General features: G+C 41.0%; 1 protein-coding gene across 2 annotated transcripts; it reads left to right on the top strand.

Annotated features, from left to right (window-relative positions):
* Nucleotides 1–1,021: 1,021 nt before the first annotated feature.
* On the top strand, nt 1,022–26,054 carry LOC109679172 (aromatase). 2 transcript variants are annotated; one of them, XM_020154477.2, is made up of 9 exons: nt 1,022–1,281; nt 5,398–5,548; nt 11,852–12,006; nt 15,842–16,018; nt 18,541–18,655; nt 19,915–20,029; nt 20,815–20,977; nt 23,426–23,667; nt 25,010–26,054. In XM_020154477.2, exons 1-9 carry the CDS (start codon nt 1,137–1,139, stop codon nt 25,256–25,258), a joined length of 1,512 nt encoding a protein of 503 aa, XP_020010066.1. In that variant the 5' UTR covers nt 1,022–1,136; the 3' UTR covers nt 25,259–26,054. The 2 variants fall into 2 exon arrangements, with proteins under 2 accessions (XP_020010066.1, XP_073922046.1); XM_074065945.1 differs by lacking the exon at nt 1,022–1,281 and adding an exon at nt 5,009–5,150.
* Nucleotides 26,055–26,372: the final 318 nt, after the last annotated feature.

Here is a 26,372-nt window from a genome sequence, read left to right as displayed (position 1 = left end):
TTAAGGGTGACTTTCTTCATTGCATGCCTTTATCAACCTGGGTCTCTTTGACTACTGGGTACCATCCCTGAAGTTCTCCTCTGAGAAGAAGGTACTATAAAGTCTGACTGTGAAGACAGACTGGACTGCAGATCCAGCAGAAAAGGGACCACACTACACAGGGTGTTCATTCCCTTGGGGATGAGGCTGCTGTGTGGCATCTGAGCCTCTGCCGGGGCCCCTCGGCAGCCTGTCCACTCTTTCTTCATCCCTGCTATTGCTTTTTCTTCTCTCTTTATTCCTTCTCTCCCATTCTTTTCACCCCAACTATCTTTTTTTTTATTATTACATTTTTTTAATGGCAGCACTGGGGTTCAAACTCAGGTCCTCATGCTTGCTAGGCAGGCAGTCTTACCACTTGAGTCACTCCACCAGCCCCCCAACTATCTTTGATGTTAATACTTACAGACACTGCTTAACCCAGCCCCCAGAGTGAGAGATCTTTAAATCCTCATTAAAGCCACTAAAGAAAGACTGTACTGTGTGAGTTGTTATGAGCTCCATAGACAACCCAATTGTGAACACGTCAGTGACATCCAAAAAACATGTTCTTGTTGTAGAAACTTATTATCTAGGGAAGTAATTTTGATAAAGGAAAAGGATTGGGTGCTGGCCTGTTTTATTTTGTGTTTTAAATGATTTGGTTCAAGCAAAGAAGATTGCCTAAACAAAATCTGCCAACTGAGTCCCAAAAATGATCATAGCCTCTGCAATGAGCTTTGTTCTCTCGTACTTTGGTAGAAGACTTGGCTCTCATTGGGAACTGAACTCACGTCACTCTACCCACTCAAGGGCAAGATGATAAGGTTCTATCAGACCAAACGTCGAAGAGAACCTAAGACTCTACCAAGGTCAGAAATGCCGTACTTCACGCCAACAGACTTCTCTTGAACTTGCTTGTTTTGACTCCTAACCACAGATTTGTCTTGCCTATGTGTCCAATTACATTATAAAACAAAGTGCCAATCTCTCCAGTACAGCATCCTCTGAAGCAACAGGAGACACAGGCAAACCCGTTCGGGGATTCCCTAACTTTCCCTGCCCCTTTGATTTTCACAGCGTTTGAAATTTCTGCCTTTAAGGCCAAAGACTGAAAGATGGTTTTGGAAAAGCTGAACCCCATGCACTATAATGTCACCAGCATGGTGCCGGAAGTTGTACCTGTTGGCGCCATGCCACTCCTGCTGCTCACGGGAATCCTTCTCTTGATTTGGAATTATGAGAACACATCCTCAATACCAGGTAAGTCACTTGTTGATTTCTGTGTCTAAGGAGATTGTTTCCTTCAGCTTTTGATCCAGGAAGTTAAGGAAAATTTTGCCAAAGGACAAAGAGCAAACCTGGGAAGATCTCTGAAGGCCACAGCCATGATAGCAAATGAGAACTAAGGTGAAAGTTTTTAAAGCAATTAATTATCTGCACATTTTAAATGAAAGCAACTTAAAAATATGTTAGCTAGCCCTTTCCATTCTGCATGCTGCTTTGGGAAGGTGATTTGGCATGAGCACCCTTTAAAGCAAGCTGGAGATGGGGTGGAGCAAGGCAAAATTCCAGGGTTACTTGTTAATTTTTTTTAAAGGGATTCAGATTCATCCCAACTTTGCTCTGAAGGTGGAGATGTGTCTGGATGCCTCTTTTCCTCCTCCCTCCCCCGTGCCTCACCCACACCCTCTCCTGTTCTTGTATTCATTCCTCCTCCTCATCTCACTCTTCATTTTCTCATTGGCAACATGGTGATGATGGTGTTGCCATAAGGGTTGATTAGGACCTGCAGTGGGAGAATGAGGGCCACTACTGATCTCTGGGACACCACACCCTCACAGAGTTTCCAGCAAGGCCTCTGAGAGTCAATCAACAGTCGAGAAAAATACAATTGTACAGATGATTATAATCCATCACTACTGCTGACATTAACAGACTTACAGATAATCAAAATTTTTACCCCGTTTATTTAGTTTTCAGTATAAATTTCTCAGGATAGACACTCATTCCCAATTCCATAAGATATACCATAGAGCTTTGCTTTAAGACCATAGTTTTTACAAATTTCTAAGTGTGGCGAGCCTCATCCCAGAGCAAATAAGAGTGGGAGCATGGGGTAGGCACAAAATGCTCCGTGTCTGGGTTCTGTTTCAAGTTTTCCAGATAATTGCCTGTTTCTCTCTCTGTCTGATTCAGCCTGGCACTTTAGGTTACTTTAATGTCCAATTTAATGAAACATTTAGTTAATTTTGTTATCTTCAGAGGAGGGAGGCTCAGAGCTGAGGGAAGACTCTTCCATGGACTTGACTTGAACTCCCCTTCCCAATGCTCCTGTTCCCAGTGGATTTCTCTTCCCCATGGCTCCTCAGTCAGAGTAACTAAGTGGTAAGGGCAAGAGGTCTATGTGGGGGAGGAGGGGAAAATGCTCTCTCCTTCTCTTCCTTGTTGTAGACACTGGAACTAAAGTCCAATCCATCTGTATTATCAGAGCATCTTTCAAGGAGATTGTTCAGCAGTACCCTTCCATCCATTTAGCACCATGTTCTCAAAACTTTCAGTATAAGAACTATTCAGGAGTGGGAGCTTATTACCAGATCCCTGTGTCCTGTCCCAGAATTTTTGTTCAGACTGTCCAGGAACATGCATTTTAAAAAAGATACCCCTATAACAATGTTTCAAGCACTTGTGGTATTCCCTTGGACCCTTGAGTGAGGAGGTCAGTTAACACAAAACCAGCATAAGAACTGGAGGCCCTGAAACCCTGGACCAGGAGGTAAGGTGACACCTCACTGTGTTCACCACTTCTGGGTCAGGGACATCATGCTGTCATAAACTGGAAGTTAGGTCACATATATAGGACAGGGGTTCTCAGCTCTATCTGAGGTGAGGCTCCCAGTTTGATATTGTGAAAACGTCTCCCAGGTGACTTTTCATGAGAAGCTGGGATTGAGAGCCACAGGGGTGAGAACCCATGAGGACAAAAGGGGAAATAGACCCAAGAGGTGATCATCTTATCAGGTACTGTGTTATAACAAGTATAGGAAGCCAGGTGAAAGCCCAGAGAAGGGAGATGACTGGAAGGAAGAGGGGAGCCCAGGGGGACCAGCAGCCATGGAGGTCGTAGCCTTGTGTTTTCCCTTTGGGAAGGTGAGATCTGGTTAGAATCACCTAGTGATACAGACTAGGGATATCTGTGTGCACAGGTTTCTTGGGTGGATACCTAGGCATGGAATGCAATAGCTTCCTGATAGGACAGTGTGTGAGAGGTTCCAGCTGTTGGCTTCAAGGAGACTGTATCTGCCCAAAAATGCAGCAAAGTATTTACTGCACCTCTCAGGGTGTGAGAAGGCTCTTCCAATTACTGCATGCCTAGATAAGTATTCCCAAGTGTGAGAAGCACAGACAGCAGCCTAATGTGGATGCAACTAGAATATTTCCCTAAGACTTTACTCCAATAATTTCCTCCTACTTATCATGACATCTCCAGGCCCTAACTAGGACCACTGTCTATACATAGTAAGGTCTCAGGAAGTGTTTGTTAGATGAGTTAAGCTGTTGTACAAGTGATCATTAAGGACCCAAAATTTTCTTTTCTTCTGGAAGGATATGCAGGTTCTCAACCTAAGCATAGGATTTATTGCCATCTCCGTTTTCAGTGGATATAACTTTCCACTGTTATATCTTGTTTTCTTAATGTTTCTATTTTGACCATTTGTATGTTTTATAACATTTTTTCTCTGTGAGGCCTCACTCTATAGCACAAGTGATCCTTCCACCTCAGCTTTCCAGTGAGCTGGGTGTAGAGGGGTGTGCCCCACAACAGGCTGACTCTCATATCATAAATTTCAATGACGGTTCACAAATGCTAAGATTTTCTACATGGCACCAAACTTTGAGGTAAAAGATGAAAAGTGCAGCTTTTTATTGTATGTCTTTGTTTCTCAGGGGCCTTTTTATTAAGTAAGTGTTTGTTGAATAACTCTATTTTCAGATAAACAATTATTTGGCCCTATGTGGACTGTTTATGATATCTTCCTATTTTTTATCAAAGTGTAAATACAATATAAAATACCCTAAATAAAAGCAGCACTTAAAACTTTATTCTTTCTATTATATGCATATTCCTAATTAATTTAAAAATTCATTCAGGAAACATTACTGAGCCTCTATAATGTGCCAAGCTATCAATACCTGGCAAAGTGTTTTGGCAATATTTCAGTTCTACAGACACTAACCAAGTTCTCTATAAAGCAGAAAAAAACTGATGACAATCTCATTGCTGGTAACCCAGCTATTGCAGAGTAAAAGGCTAAACATTGTTTGCTGAACTGGGGGGTAAACACCCAGTCCAGATGGTTCCAGATGGTTCTCACCCAGTTCTTTCTTTGGGGTGGAGCAGTTAGGCTTGTGTTTTGCTTCATAATGCTTTCACTGACAAAATGGAAATTTTTTAAAATTTAGAAAAACTATTACTTTATAATACAATTCCTGAAAGTATTCAGATTTTTAAATCTACCTTTTTTTCCCTACCACCAGTACAATCAAGTTACCAGGCTGTGCATGGTGGCACCCATCTGTAATTAAGAGGCTGAGGCAGGAGCACCATGAGTTCCATGGGGTACAGAGCTAGACCTAGTCTCAAAGAACAAGAAAAAAGAGAACAAGAAAAATCAAGCTACTAAGTTTGTTCTCTGATGTAAGCAACATCAGGTTCCCCAATTGTTCTCTGCAGTTCAGCCATCATTTACATAAGCAATTGTGAGTAACCACTGCTGTCATCTAAAACAAGATCATGGGACTCAAACTCTAGTCTAGACACTGAGTAGATGAGTTGCCCAATGCCTCAATTCCTAGCTCTGTTTTGTCTCATGAGATTTTGCGTAAGGTTCTTTTCTTAAACTGAATCATCTTTGAAAGAGGAAAAAAAGGAAGTGAATGCTCTTAGACTATCTCTGCAGACCCTGCTCCTCTCAGATGGGAGAATTACTCCAGAATACAATCCAGGCAAGTGGATGTTCAAACCAATCAAGCAATTCTGTCAGCTTGTCACCTCTTGTGATTTCCACACTTGCTAGCAGACAGATCAACTGACTTATGTTTGAAACTCATGACGCGGTTTGACTTGGAAGGTGAGGACAGAGCCCCTAGGTCATTGAGACTGAGATAAGTGAGACCAACTTGTGTAAATTGGATATCAATGTACTTTTCCCTCTGGAGGGGTGTGTGTCAAGAATCTCATTTGCAACTTGCTCTGTTTCAAACCACTGTGTTAACGGTGTGCAGACAGACATCAGAAGATGTGAGGAACACTTAACTAAAAAACAAGTGTCCTTGGTATCGTTACAGTACTGACCATGTCCTGATGACTTGTGCTAGGTCCTGCCTACTGTCTGGGAATTGGACCCCTCATTTCCCATGGTAGATTCCTGTGGATGGGGATCGGCAGTGCCTGCAACTACTATAACAAGATGTACGGAGAGTTCATGAGAGTCTGGATAAGTGGAGAGGAAACCCTCATCATCAGCAAGTGAGTGGGGCCAGTCAAAGTCCGAGGGCCTGGGGCGTGGCTCAGAGGCAGAAGGCTCACCTAGGGAGTGTGAGGTCCCTGGGTATACTCCCAATGCTGTCACCATCAAAGTCATCATCAGAGTCATGCTTTTGAAATCTAGACTGGGGGTTCTTATTTTATAAAGAAAACTTAGTTTGACATCTTTGTAAGGTTATGTTTTTCTTGTTGAAATGAAGGTCAGCAATTCCAAGGTAAAAATCTAACACTGCAGACAGACAGAAAAATTGTGTTTTCCTTGCATTAAAGCCAGAGGCACATAGATAAAGAACTCTGGAAAGTTGGTAAATCTTCAACTGAGTGGTGAATGTGGAATCTTAGAATCCATGTGATTTGTTTTGGATAAAAACACAATTGGGGAAAAGTGTGGTCTTTTCTGCTCTCCTGAGATTTTGGTCTTATCTCTGTAATCAAGCATTAAAACACTCATTCTAAAACAAAACACAAACAAAACCAGAAGACAAAGGCATCTGACTAGGAGTTCACTAGTATCATTCTAATGCCTGGCTTTTGAGCACCACTAAAACAGCAGACAGCAGAAAAAAAGCCATTCAGGCGCTGCCCTCCTATCTAAGTTGGCATGCCAGGGTCCTGGCTGAGCTCTCTTAACCCAGTAACAACTGCCCAATAAAAAGTTGTTTTTGCTACCCACCACCACCCCATCACTGCCATATTCTCTGGATTGCTTTAGTAGACTGCATTTACTCCAGAGTTAACCAAGGTGCGTAGACTGTGAAGAATGAGCTTTGTTTTCTTGCTTTCCTAGTTTTCTTGTCTATTGATCTTAGAGAGCATAATTCTGTAGATGTTCAGACACTTTTACTAGGCTTTTAGTAAAGCTATCTGCCAACACTGTCTCACTGAAATGTTTTTATATTTACAATCTCTGACAGAGCTTTCCCTACAATTTGAGGCCCACCAAGGTGTTTGTTGATTTGTTAGAATTCTTCATTGATTATTGCTCAAAGAATAAGAAAAGCATTTCTGGAAACTGCATGAAATTGGGCATAGGCCAAGATTACATCCATCTTTTCATCTATTACCATGGTATCCTCAAAACCCAATCCTTAAATCAAATACTGAAAGAAGGGAGCAGAGGAAAAAAATAGGTCCTACATTTAAATATTGCAAACTATCCCACAATATTATTTTGGATGTAACACCTCAATTTGTGCCTAGGGTGTTTCTGGTTCATTCAGGTTGGTATTGTAGCACTGAATCAATGCAGGTGTTGTGACAGTGTGTTCCCTTAACCAGCCACATCAACAACCCAGGAACTTGTTAGAAAAGGACTTCTTGGCCACGCCCACAGCTACTGAATAAGAAAGGCTGGGGGTTGAAGCCCATTGTCTGCTTTGAGGTACTCTCCAGGTGACTCCAAGGCACACTAGAGTTTGCTTTAATGACTGTGTCACAATTCCTCTTTTGTTTACTTGTCCTGGTCTAATTGAGCCCTGGTTCAGGCAAATTTAAGTGAATATGATGTGTTTTTTTATGTTAGTCACTTTTACACCTGGCTACAATCTCAAAAATGTCTTGAATCTGATGACATTTGGGTTTGGAGGATAGGAACTTTTACTCCTGCTTTTTCATCCCTGAGCACAGCAAGGGCCTTCCAGCCCTACTCAATTCAGGGTCTGCCTTCCCTGTCACCTGTTTCCCTTGGCAAACAGGTGAAGCTAACTAGCTTCAGCATACAGGATATCTACCTGCAGCCCAGGACCTAGAGCAGCAGTTCCCACCCTGGGTATATATTAGAGTCACCCAAAAGCCCATGTGTCTGGGCTTTGAGATCAGAGTCTGTGCATAAGGCACAGACCTCTGTGGTTGTTTAAGCTGCCAGGATTTAAGAGCAGAATATCAGGCAGAAATCCCTCCTGGACCAGAGATACTTAGACATGAGATACTCTGGTCACCAGATAGATTCCCTGAATACTCAAAGACAATTCCTGAAGTGGGATTACTGTCATAGTCAGGGTGGCATCTGACCACTCTGCCTGTCTTCATTAGGAAAGTGACCTTAGCACCTGCGACCAGCTCAGGCATTGATTCACACAAAGGCATGGACACAACCTGCCCACCATCCCCCAGCTCGTCCAGTTCTTTTCTTGTCCTGTCCTCTCAGCCTTTCACTTGGTGGAGTTTTGTGTTCTCCTTAATTGCCTCAGAGCTGCTCCATTTTGTTGTTAAAGGCTGAGCTTCCCTCAGAAACAGGACATGTTTGTCCCCAGTTCCCTTCCTCGCTGCTCTTCATGTCCCTTCCAGCACTACCCGTACCTCTTGAAAAGGCCCCATTGGACCTTAGAGAGCTTTTTATTTTGATTTGAATAGTTTGCCAGATTTCTTTTTCTTTGGAAAAGTTCAAGATCTGTAGTCATTATAACTGTGCAAGATAACAGTCCAACTTTTCTAACCAACTCAGTCCCACAGTGGTAGGGACTGTACAAGTTGAGGGAAGGAAGTCAGGCAGGAGTGCAGCTGGCCACCACCTGGGCAACATGGAAGCTTCAAGGTACTGTTGTCCCTCTGGTCATCTAAAGATAAAGAATGCACACTCCCCCAGGCAGCTAATCTCTACCTGAGGGTCTCAGATAGAGGACACTATATGTCCACTATCTACATACACATTTGTTTTTGTCAGAAATACGAGAAAAAAAAAAGAAAGAAAGAAGAAGAAGAAAGAATTTGGGTAACATCCTTAAAGGGAAATTAGCAAGCCAGGGCTCTGTGGCTCACTCTGTAATCCTAGCTACATGGGAGGGTTAGAAAGGGAGGATCCAGGTTTGAGGCCAACCGGTAACAATAGTGAGCAAGATCCCACCTCACCCAATACCTGGGCACGGTGTGGCATGCCTATCATCCCAGCAGGAAGTTCAAAATAGGTGGATAAGGGTTCAGGCTGGCCTGGGAAAAAAGTGAGACTCTGTCTCCAAAATAACCAAGGGAAAAACTGCTGGAGGCATTGCTCAAGGGTAGAGCATCTGCTCACTAATGTGTAAGTCCTGAGTTCTATCCCCAGTACCACCAAAAAAAATTAAAACCAAGGGAGCTAGCAGTCCACATGCTAATGAGAGTTATACTTGCACATTTCTTAGCAATTAATATACTCAATGTTACATTTACACTTCTATTAAGTAAATTTTCTTATTCAGCTATTCCTTCAATGTATTTGAAAATTTTTTATAGACTAAGCACTATGTGATCCTAAGTGTTAATAGTCATAATTGGCTCTCCATTCATTCATTAAACATTTATTGAGAACTTACTATGAACCCCAGGTACAATTCTAGACTCTCAGAACACAGTGATGTTGTATTTTTGAAATAAAATCAGCCAAAAAATCTGACCTTCATGGAGCAAGGTATTGTTAGGATACTGACAATAAAGAAGTAGAATACATAGTACAGACATACACCACTTACCAATGGGGATAGGTTCTAAGAAATGCATTGCTAGGTGATTCTGTCACTGTGCACACATCATAGTGTGTACTCAGACTGAGACGGCTATGATGTCACGAGGTGATAGCATTTTATGTGACCACAGTCATATATGTAGGCAGTCATTGACTGAAACATTATACAGTGTATTTATCCGAAGGATGACCAGTTGTCTGCTGGTCTGAGACTAGAGTTTTTTTCTAGGATGTGGGGTTTTCAGTGCTAAAACTGGGACAAGTCTGAGCAAACCAGTACTGTCAGTTACCACTTGGGTGGTATGATGAATAGTGGGAACTGAGCCTTGAGCTCTTCCAATGTCAACTGGTTAGAAACTAGCAAAGGAGACTGAGAAGGGACAGCTCTACACATCGGCAAGTGTTTTTAAATATTTGTTGTCAACTCTTTCATTAAGTGCCTCCACCACATTCCCGCTCTTTTGGATGTCAACTCTGACCACAGTTGTGTGAGTTGCTTAAACTCCAAACTTAGGCACTTCTTCTTTACCTCCTAAGAGCTTACTTCTTGCTTATGTTTCATTTTGAACAGACAATAGGATTGCTTACCCTCTTTGGAGATGTCTTGACTTTTCATGTTCAAGAAAGAATGACCCCAGTGACCAGATACTTTGTACTGCCCACTGTCCCTTCTGACCCTGGGGACTCAGTTGGTGTCTCCTCAGTGCCCAGAAATCCTATTTCCTCCACAGCAGGACATTTCCATTGGCCAGCTTGGCTGTAGGGCCCACTTGGTCTGTCTGATTGCCAGGAGCAGTGTGAGCTGGGGCCTGTAGCTCTTCCCCAACATTCTCTTCTTCAATTTCCCAGTTTACTCTGCTTAGATAAATCCAGTGTCACTTTGATAAATGGCCATGTTTGCAATTGCTCTTCTGTGGCCAGTCACATTTTTCTGCCTCATAATTTTTGTCACTTGCATTGTCTGAATCTCATCCTGAAAATAACTGACCTATTAGTGCCCCCTAAAGGACACATGGATATTTAACATTAACTAACATTTAAGTAGGTTTTGGTTTTTGGTTGTTTTTGTTTGTTTGTTTGGAGTTTCTTCTCTTTTAAAAATTGATTAGCAACTTCTGCAAAGAAGCAGGTCAGTAGACTAATGCAGACTACAATGGCTATAGAAGACAATGCAGAAACATAGTGTTCTGCTTATCCTCTGAGTATTTAAAAATTTCAGATACAACTTTGTGAATAAAGAATATAAAAATTACTTACTTTCTTCTTTTATTGTAGAATGATGTATTGGAAGGTAAGAAAAGTTAGGGTTTTCAAGTATTTTAATTAGTAAGAATTTCAGACCTACCTATAGCATGATTTCTCTACATAGGGCAAAATTTGAACAGATGTCAGTCAAACTAATTTTCTGGAATACAAATATAAACACCTGAAGTTTAGGGTTTATTTTTGTTGTTAAGAAGTGGAAAACTTGCCCAAACATGGGGTCATTTTATGAGTATTATCTGGAGTCAAATCATGACAATATTTGATTTAATAGTGTTTTGATATTTAAAGTAGGGTTTTCTGAAATAAATATTAAGTAAATAAGTTATTTATATAATAATAACCTGTTTTCCTTCCTTTCTTAACACTGCTCCTCCTTCATAGGCTTTCTTTCAAAGGTTAAATAGGACTCTGCATCACACCACAGTGTGAGAGCTTGTCTATCGTGGAGCCCACAGTCTAACCTATTCATCTAAAGCCAAGCACTTTTTCCCAGTGTCTTATGGGACTGTATTTTGGCAAACATTAACTCAACAACTTCAATAAGCAAAGCCATCCTCTAAGAGCCAAGTGTCAACTTTGAGAGTGAGGAGCAAGTGTTAAGAAAGCCTCTCCAACACAGTTCAAGAATCAGTTGCATGCACCACAGTAACCAGCCACTCCCAACTTTGAGGGTTATGTGTTCAGAAAGCCTCCATATTAGGAGAATTTCCAGATTAAAAACAATTTTCAGTGGAGAATTGAGGAGGGAGAAACAAAGTGGCAGTGAATACACCAAAATTTGTACAAATACTAAGTTCATCAAAATTAAAACATCACATCAACTGAAATAAAGATAATAAGTGCCAATACCATTTTACACATCTTGAATTTGTCCTAATGAGCATAGTACAAATTACACTGTCTAATGGCTGTCCATATCATGCATCATGGGAGAACTCTGTGACCCTGGAGACCTTGAGAAGTCATGATGAATGCTGAGACCAGAAATAATTTCTCTTACCACCACAATGGGCCTTCCATGCCAGCCCATGTAGGCCCTGGTCAAGCCCAGAAACAAAAGTGTGCACAGAAATGAGTTAATGACATCCCACATAAGGCCTGGGGGATGGGTGGTACTACAAAGAAAATACTGGTTCCAAACTAACAAAGCAAGACTTCAATAGTCCAGCAGATTCCAATTCTGTGACTTACTCTTGCACACAGTGGCACTGTCTGGGAAGGGCTAGATGGCACCTGGGATGCTGGGCTCTCATGACTGCTGGTGTGGAAGAATGTGTTTTATGGCATTCTTGGACCTCTGACTCTAATGGTAGATAATATATTGGTGACCTGAGCTTAGTGAAGAAAGAGAAATAGGAATGATGTGTGTTTTCTATCCTTGTGATGGTCAAACAAGGAATCAGTAGGTAGAAATGAGTCAGTTGTAAAAGATGTTCTCCTGCTAACAGATGTGCTTATTCAACCTGAATAATAGAAACCATGCATTTTGATCAACATCATTTGCTGAGAGCCATCTCACACTCAAATGCATCACTGTGACTTTCTCAATGGTGGATTAACACTAAGGTGTGCTTTCTTTTCAGGTCCTCAAGTATGTTCCATGTAATGAAGCACAATAAGTACATCTCCCGATTTGGCAGCAAACTTGGCTTGCAGTGTATTGGTATGCATGAGAAAGGCATCATATTTAACAATAATCCAGATGTCTGGAAAGAAGTTCGGCCTTTCTTTATGAAAGGTAAGCTGGAACCTGGCTATATTCTTCTCTGTGGTCTATGGAAACCATATTTTAAATGTGCTGATTTACAGTTTCATAGTTTTGAAATAATGATAAGAACTAGCATTTTTTATACCTTTCCTGTACATCAGACATCGTTCTAAACACTTGATATTTTAATCCCAAAGCAACTTCATGTGGTGAATACGCTTATCACCTGCATTTTAAAGAGATAAAGAGGTCAAGTAACGTGCCCCAGGTTCCAACATTAGTAAGTGGTAGTTCCAGGACACAAGCCCAGAGCCTATATTTGTAGCCACCACACATCCTTCTCTCATTGTTGATTCATGAAACAATTTCATGAACATGAGAAAGAGATGTACCTGTCTACTAAGCATCATCTCAACTATGAATTTCATGTGTCGGGGATATGTTTGACTTAAGCATGACCAAATGATACACTTACAATAATCACCAGATATTTTAGAAGAAAACAATTTATGAATGAAATTAGAGAATTTTAGGATAGAGATGGATCATATATATTACCTCTTCCTGGCTCTGAGTTTTAGAGTTGAGGAAATCAGTCCTAGAGAGGCTGTAATTTTTACCCAAATGGCAGAGCAGATAATGAATGAGCAGAGACCCAATTCTGGATCTCCTTATCCAGAGGGTCCCCCCGTGCTATGTCATGCCAAAGCAAAGCTACTGAGAAATGCACATGAAGAGAGGTAATTGTGCCTGGGCAGTGATGGCGTCTGGAGGTAGGTGAGCTTTTGGTCTAACACTATACAACCTCAGTAGCCAACTCGGGCAAGTGTTCTATCACAGGAGTCACTGCACCAGCCCCTCAAAAGTCTGACACAGGTCTCAATGGGCCACCATGCAGGTGTTGACAAGGCTGCCTCCAGAGGCTCTATGGGAGAACATTTGTCCTTGCCTTTCCAGGTTCTAAGGCCACCATCATTCCTTGGCTCATGGCAGGAGTCCGTGCCTTTTCACCTCACATCCTCTGACACACCTTCTGTCATCACGTCTTTCCCTGATTTTGACTACAGCTGGGAATACTTTTTCACTTTCCTTGAAAGTTTGGATCCACCATGAAAATCCACAATAATTTCCTCCTCTCCATGTCCTTCACTTGAACCATACCTGCCAACTTCTTTTTGCCATGCAACATAGTGATGAGTTTTGGGGATTAGGACGTCCACAACGTTGAAGAGCAATTTTTATGCCTACCACTCATGTTGGGGCAGGTCAATCTCCTTGTGCTCTCTAAAACTGTAGAATGGATTAATGAACAAAGTACAGGGCTTAAAGTTACAGGATGCAGGTTCAAATCCCAGTGCTGCCACTAAGTAGCTGTAGGACCATGGACAGGTCACTTAGCGTCTTGACACTTCAGCTCTTTTATCAACAGAAGTTGATCAACATTATGGAGTTACAGTGAAGAACAAATGAAAAAATGATCTAGGATCCCATAGATCATTTTACTATGTCATTTGACCTAGGTTTGTTAGGAACATGTCAACAGGTATTTTGGTATGTAGGAGTAGTTAACTTTCACATACCAATATCCTCTGACCTGGGCTGGGGATGTTTAGTGGTGGAGGATTTACCTAGCTCACACAAGGCCCTGGTTTCAATCTCCAGCACCAACCAACAAATAAACAAATAAAAAGATGGAAGACCTATTCTTTCTATATGTTCTACTCTGACATTTAAGAGTTATAATCGCTAAACAATTTGTGAACAAGTTACTGTCTTCATCATTGAGCTAGGTGTTAAGCTTACAATGTCAAATAGGAATGGTCCCTGCCCTTGAAAATCAGGTGATGCAGTGACTGAGCAAGGTGGGAAGTAAAAACAGGAGCCACTGCAGTGACACAGGTGGATGGAGGGGAGGACACAGGTCCATGGAATGTTAAGAGTAGAAGTTACAGCACTTAGAAATTAGTCAAGGTATCTTTGTGAATTTTTAGGTTATCATTTGATATTCAAGGTCATATTTTCTAATGAAAATGCTACAGAACTGGACCCAAATAATGCCCCAAATAGGAAGCTAATTGCTTATTGAGAAGCTCTCTGTGGTGCCTAAAATGTTGATAACCAATGAGAATCCTAAGCCTTTCTTGAGGAACCTTCTATTGAATTAGATTCATTGTTGATTTTCCTGTTACAGTAGAAAGTTTGGGACAGATTTTGTTATCTAATCAGCAGTATGAATGAAAGTATTAAAATTTTAGGTTTCTGTACAGAAACAGTTAAACACCACTTAGGCAATGGCTCATCCTGGGAGATGGTTTGAGGTGCGTAAATAATACTTGTTTCCTGTAACTGACAGTTGTCTATGTTGATGGAATCTGATTATGTGCTCAATTTGCTTTTGACCTAAATAGACTGAGTACTTTTCAGCACATTTAAAAATTAAATCATATTTGTATCACAAGCAATGAGTTATATCATATTTTGTCTGTAAGTGTGAAATGTGGCTTCAAGCACTTGGTCACAGAGGCAGGTCACACATTAACTAGGAAGAACCCACCACTGATATTGGAAGCCAACCTGTCCACACAAACAGTTGAGTCAGTAAGGAATGACTTGCCCCAGTCATGGAAATGATCAGCACCAGAGAACGACATCCTGGCCTTTGGTGTCTGCTGGGTCCTTCCTACCCCTACCTTGTTTTTTATGCATATGGAGCTCTCCATGGTCTAAACCAGTGTTCAGGACTCCTTTCTTTTTTGTGATGTCTGCCTTCATGCATGGGATTCTTCACTGATTAGTTTTCTTCTTGAGTTATGGTGGTCCACTGAAGTTATGTCTACCAAGTTCCGCAGGATTTCCATCTCATTTCAAGGATTCTAAAAACAATTGTCGATAGTACAAAATATAAAAAGAGGGATAATTCTTAAAGGAAGCTTAAATAAACTTATTACCAAAGAGGGAAAGGGGGTCTTTAAGAGTTAAACTCTTAAAATGGACCATCAGGACCCACTAGTCTCTGCCCAGATGGTCAAGTGCAGAGCAAGGGGAGGTCAGAGCCAGTTCCCTCTACCTGTTTACATTCATTTATTTAATCCTAGATACAAATATGTATACAGAGGTCCCATGTACTACTGACCTGAAGTACAATCCCAATAACTTGTTGTCTGTCCTTAAAGAGTTCCCAGTTCTGTGGGGAACACTGAAAGCAAATAAGAAATTTCTTAGCATGTCACAGGTTGAGTAAAATAAATCTAGAAGTAGGAGTAGGGGCAAGGCTAGAGCTTGCTTAGCATGCATGAGGCTCTGAGGTCAAGCCCCATTACCACAATAAATAATCACATAAATCTGGAAGCAATTTGAAAAGAGATTGAAATGAAGAGAAGGGCACTTTGGGTGATTTGTAAAACTAGCATATTACAACTATAAACTTCAGTTAAACAGGAAGCATCTCAGGTGCCAATTTCACTATCTCTAGCAATATCCTACCACCTGCTGAAACACACAATAAATTCAACCCTGGCCAAATCCAAACCATCTTTAAAGGGAAATGCAGATAGTACACATGAAAACTCGCTGATTTGTAACTATGACCACAAATACTAAATGTTTCACTTGCAGTGTCACAAATGATTTCCCAGAGCATGAAGGAAAGTTTACATTTCAATAGTTTAAAATAATATTCATTCATTTTCAAACATAAAGTAAGTGCATGCTTGTAGAAAGCAGAAAAGTGTAAAGAGGAATATGAAAATTTCCACCCTATGACTGAAGGCAAACCATGGACAGTTAAGTTCCAGACCTAAAAGCCAAAATAACCTGAGTGAGTATCCTGGAGTGTGATGGCTGATTCTCTGATGTGTCCCTTCAGCTTTGACGGGCCCTGGCCTTGTTCGCATGGTGGCGGTTTGTGCGGAATCCATCCTCAGGCATCTGGACAAGCTGGACGAGGTCACCAATGCCCTGGGCTATGTGGACGTGCTGACCCTCATGCGACGCATCATGCTGGACACCTCCAACGTGCTCTTCTTGGGAATCCCCTTGGATGGTGAGGAAACTCTTCCTGTGCCTCATATTCGGCCCTGTGTGGAACGAGGGGAGGAGAGGGACAGCAGAGTAAAGCAAACACAGGCTGCTTCGCACATTGCTCTTGCTTATGCATTGCTGAGTTTGCTCTCTAGTGTTTCTGCCCTGTTCACTTTCAAATAGGGGGCGCTTTCTATTTCTTTTGTATCTCTCCTCTTGCTTTAGGAAATAGGATTCTACCCCAATCAAAAGTTATCATCATGCATTTGATGTTTATGATATCCTGCCACCAATGGAACCGACATGTTTAAGCATTTCTAACCATCCTTTTGGCATTTTATATGTATATGTATATATTTATATACTATATATTAATATATTTATATAGATTATATATCATATATGAATATATGTATGTTATACATATTTATATTTATAAATATAAATGTATGTATATAAATATATGTCTAATACATAAATATAGACATAGATCTGGACATGAATATGGATGTAGATATGTATACACATAACACACATATACACATATATGTAGATGCACACACACTCTTCCCTCAGAGTTACTGAATTTGAAAACTTGCTTCTATCTGTATGATAAAAGTGGTACAGTGGTGGTAATGGGATTGCTGGTGATGAAAACAGAAATGATGGTAACAGTTGCCATTAATTTAATGTCTACTATGTGCCAAACAGTATGAAAGTTGCTTTACACACATATTTGCCGTTTAATATTTAAAACAAACTGACAGGGTGTCTCACCCTCTTATGTTACAGAAATGAATAACAAAATGTATGCACACACCTCTACCACCACCAATAAGCAAAATAATAATTTGGATTGATTCCTTCTTGCTGTTGATCTTAAATATATCCAGCTTATTATGATTTTCCTGAGTTAATTTATGAGAACACTCATTGATTTCATACATTCATTCAATAAATATCACTGATTGTCTATTTTATGCTGGGCACTGTTCTAGGTTCAGGGAGCCCTTGAACAAGAACAAAGCTATTGAGCAAATGTGGGCCTAAGAAGAGGGCTATGAGCAGAGAATATTCCCTGTACATTCTCCTCCCAGTCTGGAGATCCTATCTGAGCAATGTGTCATCACCAGTGGGTGATTTAGCCACATGAACACTACTCAGCAAGTTGAGTACTGATAATTTTTTGCCTTATATCTGATTGGATGAGTTAGACAAAGAGTTGCCACTTTCAAGTTTCTGTTTGAGACACAGCCTAAAGTCTCACATATTCCTTTTTCCCTGAGCCCCCAGCTCTCTCCTGGACAAGCGGACCAGTAGTGATGGCTGTTAGGGCCTTGACTTCCGTAACTCCGAGAGCAAAAAGCCTAGCCTGTTGGAAAGCTAACAGTCACATTTTATCCCTACTTGGTATTGAGTGACAGAGCCATTAAGAGGACAGCCTGTTGGCTTATAAACCCAGTTAACCGCTCTTCTTTATATTCTCACTTCATAGTGAGCACACAGGACTCATAAGACTCCCAGGACCATAGAACTCATCACATAGCTTTCATACTTTTAAAATATTTGATCCAGAGCATACAGTTCATATTAGTTTCTTCAATGTCTGAGCCTTAAGCAAAATCAGTAATAAATGAATCTCCTTTATTTTAATTGAATACTAGAGATAAGAAATCCCTGGCCTTTTGCACAAATGAGACGGGAATAAGCATTTATTTCAACTGCCAAATCCAGCCACCATGCCAGGTGCTATACAAAGATTTTGTATTTCATCGTTACTGACTAGCCTGGGGAGTGGTAGTGCCATCATTCTGCAGATAAAGAAACTGCAATTCATAGAAATTAATACACCTGACTAATACCAACCGGAGCCTGGTTTTGCCTGATCTCAGGGCAATGTCTTTCTTCTTTGTTGCACTGGGTGTCGTAAGCAAGTTGAGTCTGACAAGTACCCAGTGTAAAGGGAAATAAACAACCCCATATGAGTTACACAAGCTCAGTGTCATCAATTCTGGATCCACACATAGAGAGAGAGAGTGACAATTCCATGGATATGATCCTTCCTAACCATACAGGTGAGGAAGCAAGAACATCTATAAACAGATGTTTCTACAAGTCTTCTAAAGACCTGTTAGAGTAGGGAGGCGATGGGAGCTGGGGAGGAGAATGAGGGGGCTTATAAGTTGTCCAGTGGTCCAAATGTGGAAATCAGTCAGCATGTGCTCCAGTCCCGTTGGTTTGGGTAGGCCCCTTACAAGTATTGTTCTGCCTTCAGATCCATGTGTTGCTCATGGCTTCACTTCATTTAGGCCCAAATGGACCTCAATGTGCTCTCCACAGAGGCCTCTCCTGCCCACCCGCTCCACAGTGGCTGTGCCTACTCCCATTGCTTCTCCCTTCTGTCCCCTTGCCCTGCTTTGATTTTACATTAAGACACTATTGCCTAAGATATTACCTGATATTCAGTTGTTTTGTGTCCATAATTCCCAGTGCAGTGTAAGCTCCCTGAAGGTAAAAACTTCACCTATCATTTTTGTTTTCCAGAAAGTGCCATTGTGAATAAAATCCGAGGTTATTTTGATGCATGGCAAGCTCTCCTTCTAAAACCCAACATCTTCTTTAAGATTTCTTGGCTGTACAAAAAGTATGAAAAGTCTGTGTAAGTAGCACATACTTGGAAGATTTGTGAGTGCAATCACAATCTTGTTTGAGACTTTTTGCCTTTCTTGGTCTCTTTGATAAGTTTTCTTCTCTCCAGAGTCCCGGAGATCTGTTGATTAAGTTGCTTATGAAAACATTTACAGCAGATTGACTGTTTCTGGCAAGACCAAAGAATAAAAGAACCCTTTGACTGGGCAGCTTCTCAGTTAGGGGCTATATGTGGCTTGAGAGCCAATCTCTAACAAGGACATTCAATAATTTTGAATTGAACAGAAGGGTTGGTTAATCCGAACATTCATACCTGTTAGAACTCTCTTTGCATGTCTAGAAAAATGGAAACAGAATCATTTTATAGCTGTGTTGCTTCTCAGCGAATTTAACATCAACTCAAAGAACTGATAGTTCTCCCAAAAGAATCTTTTCAGAATGAATACAATGAATATAACAAAATGTGTGATATTTTAACTTAATGACCATACAAGAATAATAGAATGTAGATCTCAGTGTGACCTTAATTATTGTCTAGACTGATCTTCTCAGTACAAAAAGAGATGCAAGCCTCAGTGACATAAAGTTAATAGGTTCCACAGGTTCTAGGTTACACTGAAGAGAACCACCTGGGCTGGAATGTCACCATTTGTCCAAGAGGCTTTTCCTTAACCACAGTGTCAAATGTATGCACATACTTATGCAGCTTGTCACCATCTATTCAAAAATCTTTACCTGGTGTTTACAGACTGGTTGAAATCACAAGATATGGGAATAAGTATGGAGAATGCTATTTAGTCACTTGAATTTACTGTCTAGAACAGGAATCTCAAACTCAATAGTCTTCAGGGCCAGGCAAATAAAACTGGGCTGTGTGTATAAGAAAATATGAAATGGAGGCCCTTGTGGCACACTGAAGAGTGCATACGCAGTAGGCAACTACAGGGTTGTTAACTGAAACACTGTGCCTTCCAAAACAGGAGTTGTAAACATGGATTTAGGCTTTGGTATCATTTTTAATCCTTTACTATAAAGTCACAGCTTTGATTTTGCTATCAGTGTCTGGGAATTGTAGCTAAGTCTTGTACCTCAACATGAAATATAATTAGGTGAAATTTAAGGATATTTGTGAAGAAGTAAAATATAAATTCATGTACTTTTGAGAACCATCAATGGCTTCAATTAAAGCAGGTCATTTTGTTTAAACAAACAGCAAATGAATGTTTTGCTAATGAGTACAAGTAGATTACATTTTGACTGTTTTTACAGCAAGGATTTGAAAGATGCCATAGATGTTTTGGTAGAAGAAAAAAGACACCAGGTTTCCATGGCAGAGAAACTGGAAGACTGTATGGACTTTGCCACTGACTTGATTTTTGCTGAGGTACTGACCTAGACTAACCATAATTCCACACTCAACATACATTATGACTGTTTGTGTGTAGGTGGGAAAGGACCCTTTATCATAACTGTTGCATACTTCTTCCTTTCAGTATTTTGCCTAGCAGTCATATTATAGGCCATTCAGAGAGCCTCACGTTAGACATTCTAGTACGATTGACCTTTAGATTGAACGTGTTCTGTATTGTAGTACAAAATGTGAAAAAGGAAGCGTGTGACCAAAGACACTATATAAAGTCATCCCTCCATATCCATCTGTGTTTGGTTCCCGAACCCCACCCAGATACCAAAATTCAGGGTGCTGAAATTCCTTATGTAAAATGACAGCGTTTGCACATAACCTATGTATATCCTTCTGGGTACTTTAAATCACCCTGAGATTCTTCATAACATCTAACACAATATAGATACTGCAGAAATAGTTGTTATACTGTACTGTGTAGGGAATACTCACAAGGAAAACAGTCTGTATATGTTCAATATGTATACAATTATATTTAATGTATAAATATATGTATACATATGTGTGTGTATATATATATATCCAGTTAATTGACTCCATGGATGGGAACCCTGAGGACATGGAGAGCCAACTGTGCATAGATGTTGATGAAACTGTTCACCTTTGAGCTGAAGATTGTCATGTAAAATGTTCAAAATAAATTATAGACTTGTGATTCATTTTGTTGAGGTTGCCCATCCTTGAATATCAACTGTCTTCATGTTTTTTGGAACTTTGATTCACTTTTCCTGTTTCAAATTGTTCAGAAACGTGGAGAACTAACAAAAGAGAACGTGAACCAATGTATATTGGAAATGCTGATAGCGGCCCCTGACACCATGTCTGTCACAGTGTACTTCATGCTCTCTCTCATTGCAAAGCACCCTAATGTTGAGGAAGAAATAATGAAGGAAATCCAGACTGTTGTTGGTAAGAATTGATCAAATAAACAATAGAACTTAAATAAATAATTCCTTCTGAATGCCAGCTTCTCATGTAATAAGAATCTGATGTCAAACACAGAATCTTTTATACTCCACTTGGAGAAAAATGAAGCAAGTAGTTCAGGCACTTTGACTATGCCACATAGATTGAAAAGATAGTTCTTTCTGAGTTGCTTAAGTTATAAAAATAATACTTGCTTACTGGAAAATTCAACTAACAGAGAGATGTATAAAGGGGAAGATGATTCCCAATCCTCGCTCTACACCTCCTCTCCAGCCCCACTGGAGAGGCAACCACTGTTAATTGTTTGCTGTGTATTCTTCAAGATCCTTTTCTACGTGTACATGAACACACGCATATGGCTACTGTGTCAGTCTTACGAGAGCATGGGTACACGTGCAGTGTTCTGCTACCTCCTCCGTTACATATCCAGGAAAATGGCTGTCATTTAGGCAGTGTGTCTGGGTCACCTGAAGCCCAATCACAAATGAACTTCCAGCTGGTGGCAAGAGAAGAAGGAGAGGGCAACAGAGCACACAAGGGAATGATGAGTTCCCTTCTTCACTCCAATCCAGTGATGCTGGCCTTTTCTCACCCGTCCTTTCCTCCTCCTCTGAAGAAGCCACCACGTCCTCACTCAGTTCTTCCCCAGCTCCCTTTTCACTGCTCTGCTTCCTTGTCAGCATCATCCTTCCCCACCTCTTCCACAGGAACACTGTCCCTGTCACAGGAAACGAATTGCTTTCTGGAAGAACGTAAAAGTCCATATTTGGAATTTCTTTCACGCTTAGGAACACAATTCTACATCACATAATGCAGATTTTTTTCTCTTGACTTTACACAGTCCTTGTGAAACAAGTTATTTGGTTGTGGAAGGGTTCAGCTTTTCAAAATCATTTGAGTGCTACTTGAAATACTTGTCTCTTGGGAGACATTTCATCAAAGGGTTAAATATGTGAAGGTAGGGATCTCAGATGCATCTCATAGGTGGGAAACTGCCTGGAAAGGCAGAGAGCAAGGAGCCAGAGTAACATAGGGGCCCCAAATTCCACAAGGTTTTATCAAACGCCTCCTATCAGATTACCATGTTCGATACCAAGTGCAGTGGCAGAGAACCAGCCAGTACCTTCCATGTACCTGCAGGACATATAGGCTAGTGAGAGAAATATCAAGGGAGTGAAAAGAGAGGGCACCATGGAAGGATGGAGTTCCGGACAGGGGAGAAATTGATTTTGTAATCATAAGATTTTAAAACAAGTTTGATAGAATTTTCTCAAGAGGTGAAAAGTGTTTGTGGTTGTTGATGTTATCCTGGTTCTTCAACAGATCTCTGAAAAGATGGGGAAGCAGCTGAGCCTTTTGCACATGTGCCTGTGCTCCTTCCTGTGCTCTGTACACAGACGAGGTCATTGCTTCCCAGTGAATGCCTTTGGTCACCTTCCCCATGACCTTCTCTTCTCCCTCCTCACTTCAGTTATACATACCTCATTAGATCTTTGGGGACAAAGAGCAGAACATGAAGGACAGAGCTCCTATTTTTGGTTAGCATTCTCATCCCTTTCTAGATGGCATAGTGGGGGAAATGGCTGACTCAGATTTCTGGGCTGGTTTTTCATCTTCCAAAGTGGTGGCCCATTTGAGGATGCTCTGAAGATTTGCCACATTTGGCACATATTCCAGTCTCTTTGACTAATGGCAGGCTGAGGCATTGGGGCTCCACATCAATTCCTAGTCCATCCAGGGCCGATATGGGGTACCTGTTTTGTTGGGGTGAGGATAAGGGAGTTCTTGCTACTCCGTTGTGACAAGTTGCTCTTGATGAGAGAGGGAGGGATTATCAGTGACATGTGGACAGGCAACAGCACAGATAATGGAGAGCAAATGTTGAAATAGATGAAATCCACTGTCTCAGTTTGACTATGCAGCAGCCTGTGCACCCTGCTGTGGGATGGTTGTAGTGTTAGGTTGCTCACAAATCAAGAGACAAAATGTTCCCTAGAAGTTAGAGTTGGGAGAAACACGAAAGACTTATGAGGCCATGCAGATAAGATGAATGTGTGAGAAAAGCTGAGCGAGGTCTACATGGAACTGTTGAGGCTCAGCCCCCTCTAAAGGGGCAATGGGCTCATCACCTTCAGCTCACTGTTGCCATATGGGAATGCAGAGCCAGTGTTACCAAGTTTTCTGATTTTTCCAAGAAACCTCAACTGTGCCGCAAAATTCCCAAGGTTTTACAATAATTGGCTTCATTTCTGAACTTTATAAACACTCTATGAATCAAACACGATATACTTGGTGAGTGATATGCATTAGAATTATAGACATAATATTTTCGACCAAGAGCAAATTGTTCTGGAGAGAAAAATAGAAGCATTAATGCCCACCACACACTAAACTAACATACCTTCCTATATTTCTTATCTGTTCCCACAGGTGAGAGAGACATACAAATGAATGATATACAAAAATTGAAAGTGGTGGAAAACTTCATCTACGAGAGCCTGCGGTACCACCCTGCTGTGGATTTGGTCATGCGCAGAGCCTTGGAAGACGATGTGATTGATGGCTACCCAGTGAAAAAGGGAACTAACATTATTCTGAATATTGGAAGAATGCACAGACTTGAGTATTTCCCCAAGCCCAATGAATTTACTCTGGAAAATTTTGAGAAGAATGTAAGAGTCCTTCCTTAAAATAGAATGTGCTCCTCTCAACAATGTCAACTATCAAATCTGCTCTGTTTGTGTGTGTTTGCACCATGCATTTCATTCTTTTGACTCCTTCCTCTCTTCCACCTGAGCAGGAGCCCATGTGTCCCATAGCTTGGAACACAGATACCATATTCATCCTCAAAACCAGAGATGCCAAGTTTCCACCTCTGAAGACTATCTAAATGGCCGCCACACCAGGCCTCTCGTTTGGCCAAATTTTGTTTAACCCAGCGAATCTACCTAGCTGTTTAAACTCATCACTTTGTCATCATCTAGATTCAGGGCAACATCAGCCTCCAAAGGAAATCCATTTCAGTCTTACGCAGAAATCAAATGAGATCAAAAGATTTCGTTTTTATAGTTGGCCTTTGGTTCATCAAATGACCCCATTAGCAGTAGGTCTTCTTCTAAATAGAATTCACTTGCTAAAAGAGATTGAGCTTTTTCTTTTCCTAATGTTGATGTATACTGGAGATTCTTCCCTCCATTGTGTCACATTTTGGGCAACACTGATTTCAAGCTTGAATTATCCATGTAGTTCCCTGATGGCTTCATTTTCCACTTTCTTATAGTGTCAAAGCACGGTGCTAACTCAGTACTCTTAATTTATCCTCTTTCTACACAGGTAATCTGGAGAATGCCAGGTAATCAGTCAAATGGTCAATGACAATTTATCAAACATCTGTCATATTCAGAGGCCACATAAATCCAGATGTGGACCAGGCAGACAGATGTGATACTACTTTTCTGCATGATTAAAAATATTTAATGTTTCTGGGTATGGTGGTGCATGACTATTATCTTGGTACTCAGGAGGCTGAAAGGCAGGAGGATTGTGACTTCAAAGGTCAGGCTGGACTGCATAGCAAAACCCTGTCTAAAATCCAAAAAGTTAGATGCTTGACACTGATAGGCCAGGAATCTGCATCTTTTACTTGCTTTTGTCCCTTTTTATCATGTTATATGACATCACACACAAAAAAAATCTGCCCTGGTGTTTCATCTGTGGCTATTCTACAGAGCTAGTTGAATATCCTAATTGCCTCTAATAAGGTGATTTTGCATTGCTTTACCCCAGCTCATTTATCTGAAAGGCAAAACTGGGTACTGTCTGAGGTTGGTCTGTGTCACAAGAGGTGAATCACACTGAGTGAGAAAAAGACTTCTTTAGTCAACAGTCATGGTCTCAGTGAAGCACGAAGTGTGGTCAATTTCTGATGGACCTCCTTTTTAGAATGAATCAAACAGACTGCATTATATCACTCTACCTGTTACACTATGGCTAACTGTGTGATTATTTCCATAGGTTCCTTACAGGTACTTTCAGCCATTTGGCTTTGGGCCTCGTGGTTGTGCAGGAAAGTACATTGCTATGGTGATGATGAAAGTTGTCTTGGTTACGCTTCTGAGACGATACCATGTGGAGACATTGCGAGGGCAGTGTGTTGAAGACATACAGAAAGTAAATGATTTGTCTGTGCACCCAGATGAGACGAGTGACCTGCTGGAAATGGTTTTTATCCCAAGAAATTCAGTCAAGTGCCTCAACCAATAGAAAAGATTCATCAGTACCTACTCTGGAGCATATCTTATCAGTAGCTCACATGGAAACCACCCATCTCTGTCAAGTAGTGTCAACCTGAGGTAGTGGACACATGGTGGCCTGAGGCATTAAATAAGCATAACTCCTATTGTTTGTCAACCACCAGACCTCCACCCTTGCCCAAGTCAGAGAACTAGGATGCAAGAGACAAGGGTGTATGTGTGTTGAGGGGGAGGGGAAGTGGTTGTCAAAGACACCACAGCCCTGAAGTACCGATTCCATGAAATGTGCTTTGGAAAGAACTGGCCATCAGCAAAACCTATGTCTGGTTTCCCCACCACCATGTTCTCCACTGCCCTGCCTCAGAGCACTTCAGTGTCTGGAGAAGAACCACTCAAGTTGATTATAAAGCACAGCCCAAAGTCTCAGTACCTGGGGACAAACACACCTGCTCGTTTGGATAAAAGAGCTTTCATTTGTGCTTTTGGTGAGGTTGGGTCTGCCACCTTCATACTTTTAAAAGAAATATTATAAATCCAGCAGTTGAGTTTTCTTATGAATTATGCCCAGTTGCCTCTAATATATCTTCATGTGATCTGTCTGCAGGGGAAGTTAAATCAAAAGGGACCCTTCCCAGTCTCCTACTCCATGCCTCAGACCCATACCTCTGCTACAGTAGATATAGATTTTAGCTAATACGTAGGAATGTACTTAGAGTGGCTTGAGTAAAATATAAGTAGAATGCTATATCTGGTGAAGGGGAAAACTAGCACAGTGAACTTCAAATAAAATCCTTTTTGCCTGTTCATATTATTGCATAGCTCCATTTGTGCGGTTGACTGAGATACGACTTTAGTGACATGACCTTTACCTAGCTGCAATGGTTTGGGATGGGGGGAAGTCCTCTAAATCCATAGTAAAGCTCCAACCCAGTAGGTTGTACATTCTAAGGAGTGTTCCTCTCACCCCATTATCCTTCTTCCTTGGCACTATTTCCCTCTTTTCTTTCCATGACCCCATAAGCCAAAGGCCTTCAGAGAACATGGTCAAGGTACAGCCCCCTCAAATCATTCTTTCCCATCCTACCTCAGACTTAATAGCTACATTAGAGATTTAGAAATGATCT

The sequence above is a fragment of the Castor canadensis genome, chromosome 2, assembly GCF_047511655.1.
Source record: "Castor canadensis chromosome 2, mCasCan1.hap1v2, whole genome shotgun sequence".
Taxonomy (NCBI): Eukaryota; Metazoa; Chordata; class Mammalia; order Rodentia; family Castoridae; genus Castor; species Castor canadensis.
The sequence above is the reverse complement of the archived record's forward strand: the minus strand, read 5'-3'. Positions and strand labels throughout refer to the sequence as shown.

Bases quoted from the DNA above. Each gene is read 5' to 3' on its own strand.
- LOC109679172 (XM_020154477.2), top strand. From the start codon at position 1,137: ATGGTTTTGGAAAAGCTGAACCCCATGCACTATAATGTCACCAGCATG. The intron at 18,656-19,914 runs GTAAGTAGCACA...CTGTTTTTACAG, and splicing joins AAAAAGTATGAAAAGTCTGT to CAAGGATTTGAAAGATGCCA. The intron at 23,668-25,009 runs GTAAGAGTCCTT...TTATTTCCATAG, and splicing joins TGGAAAATTTTGAGAAGAAT to GTTCCTTACAGGTACTTTCA.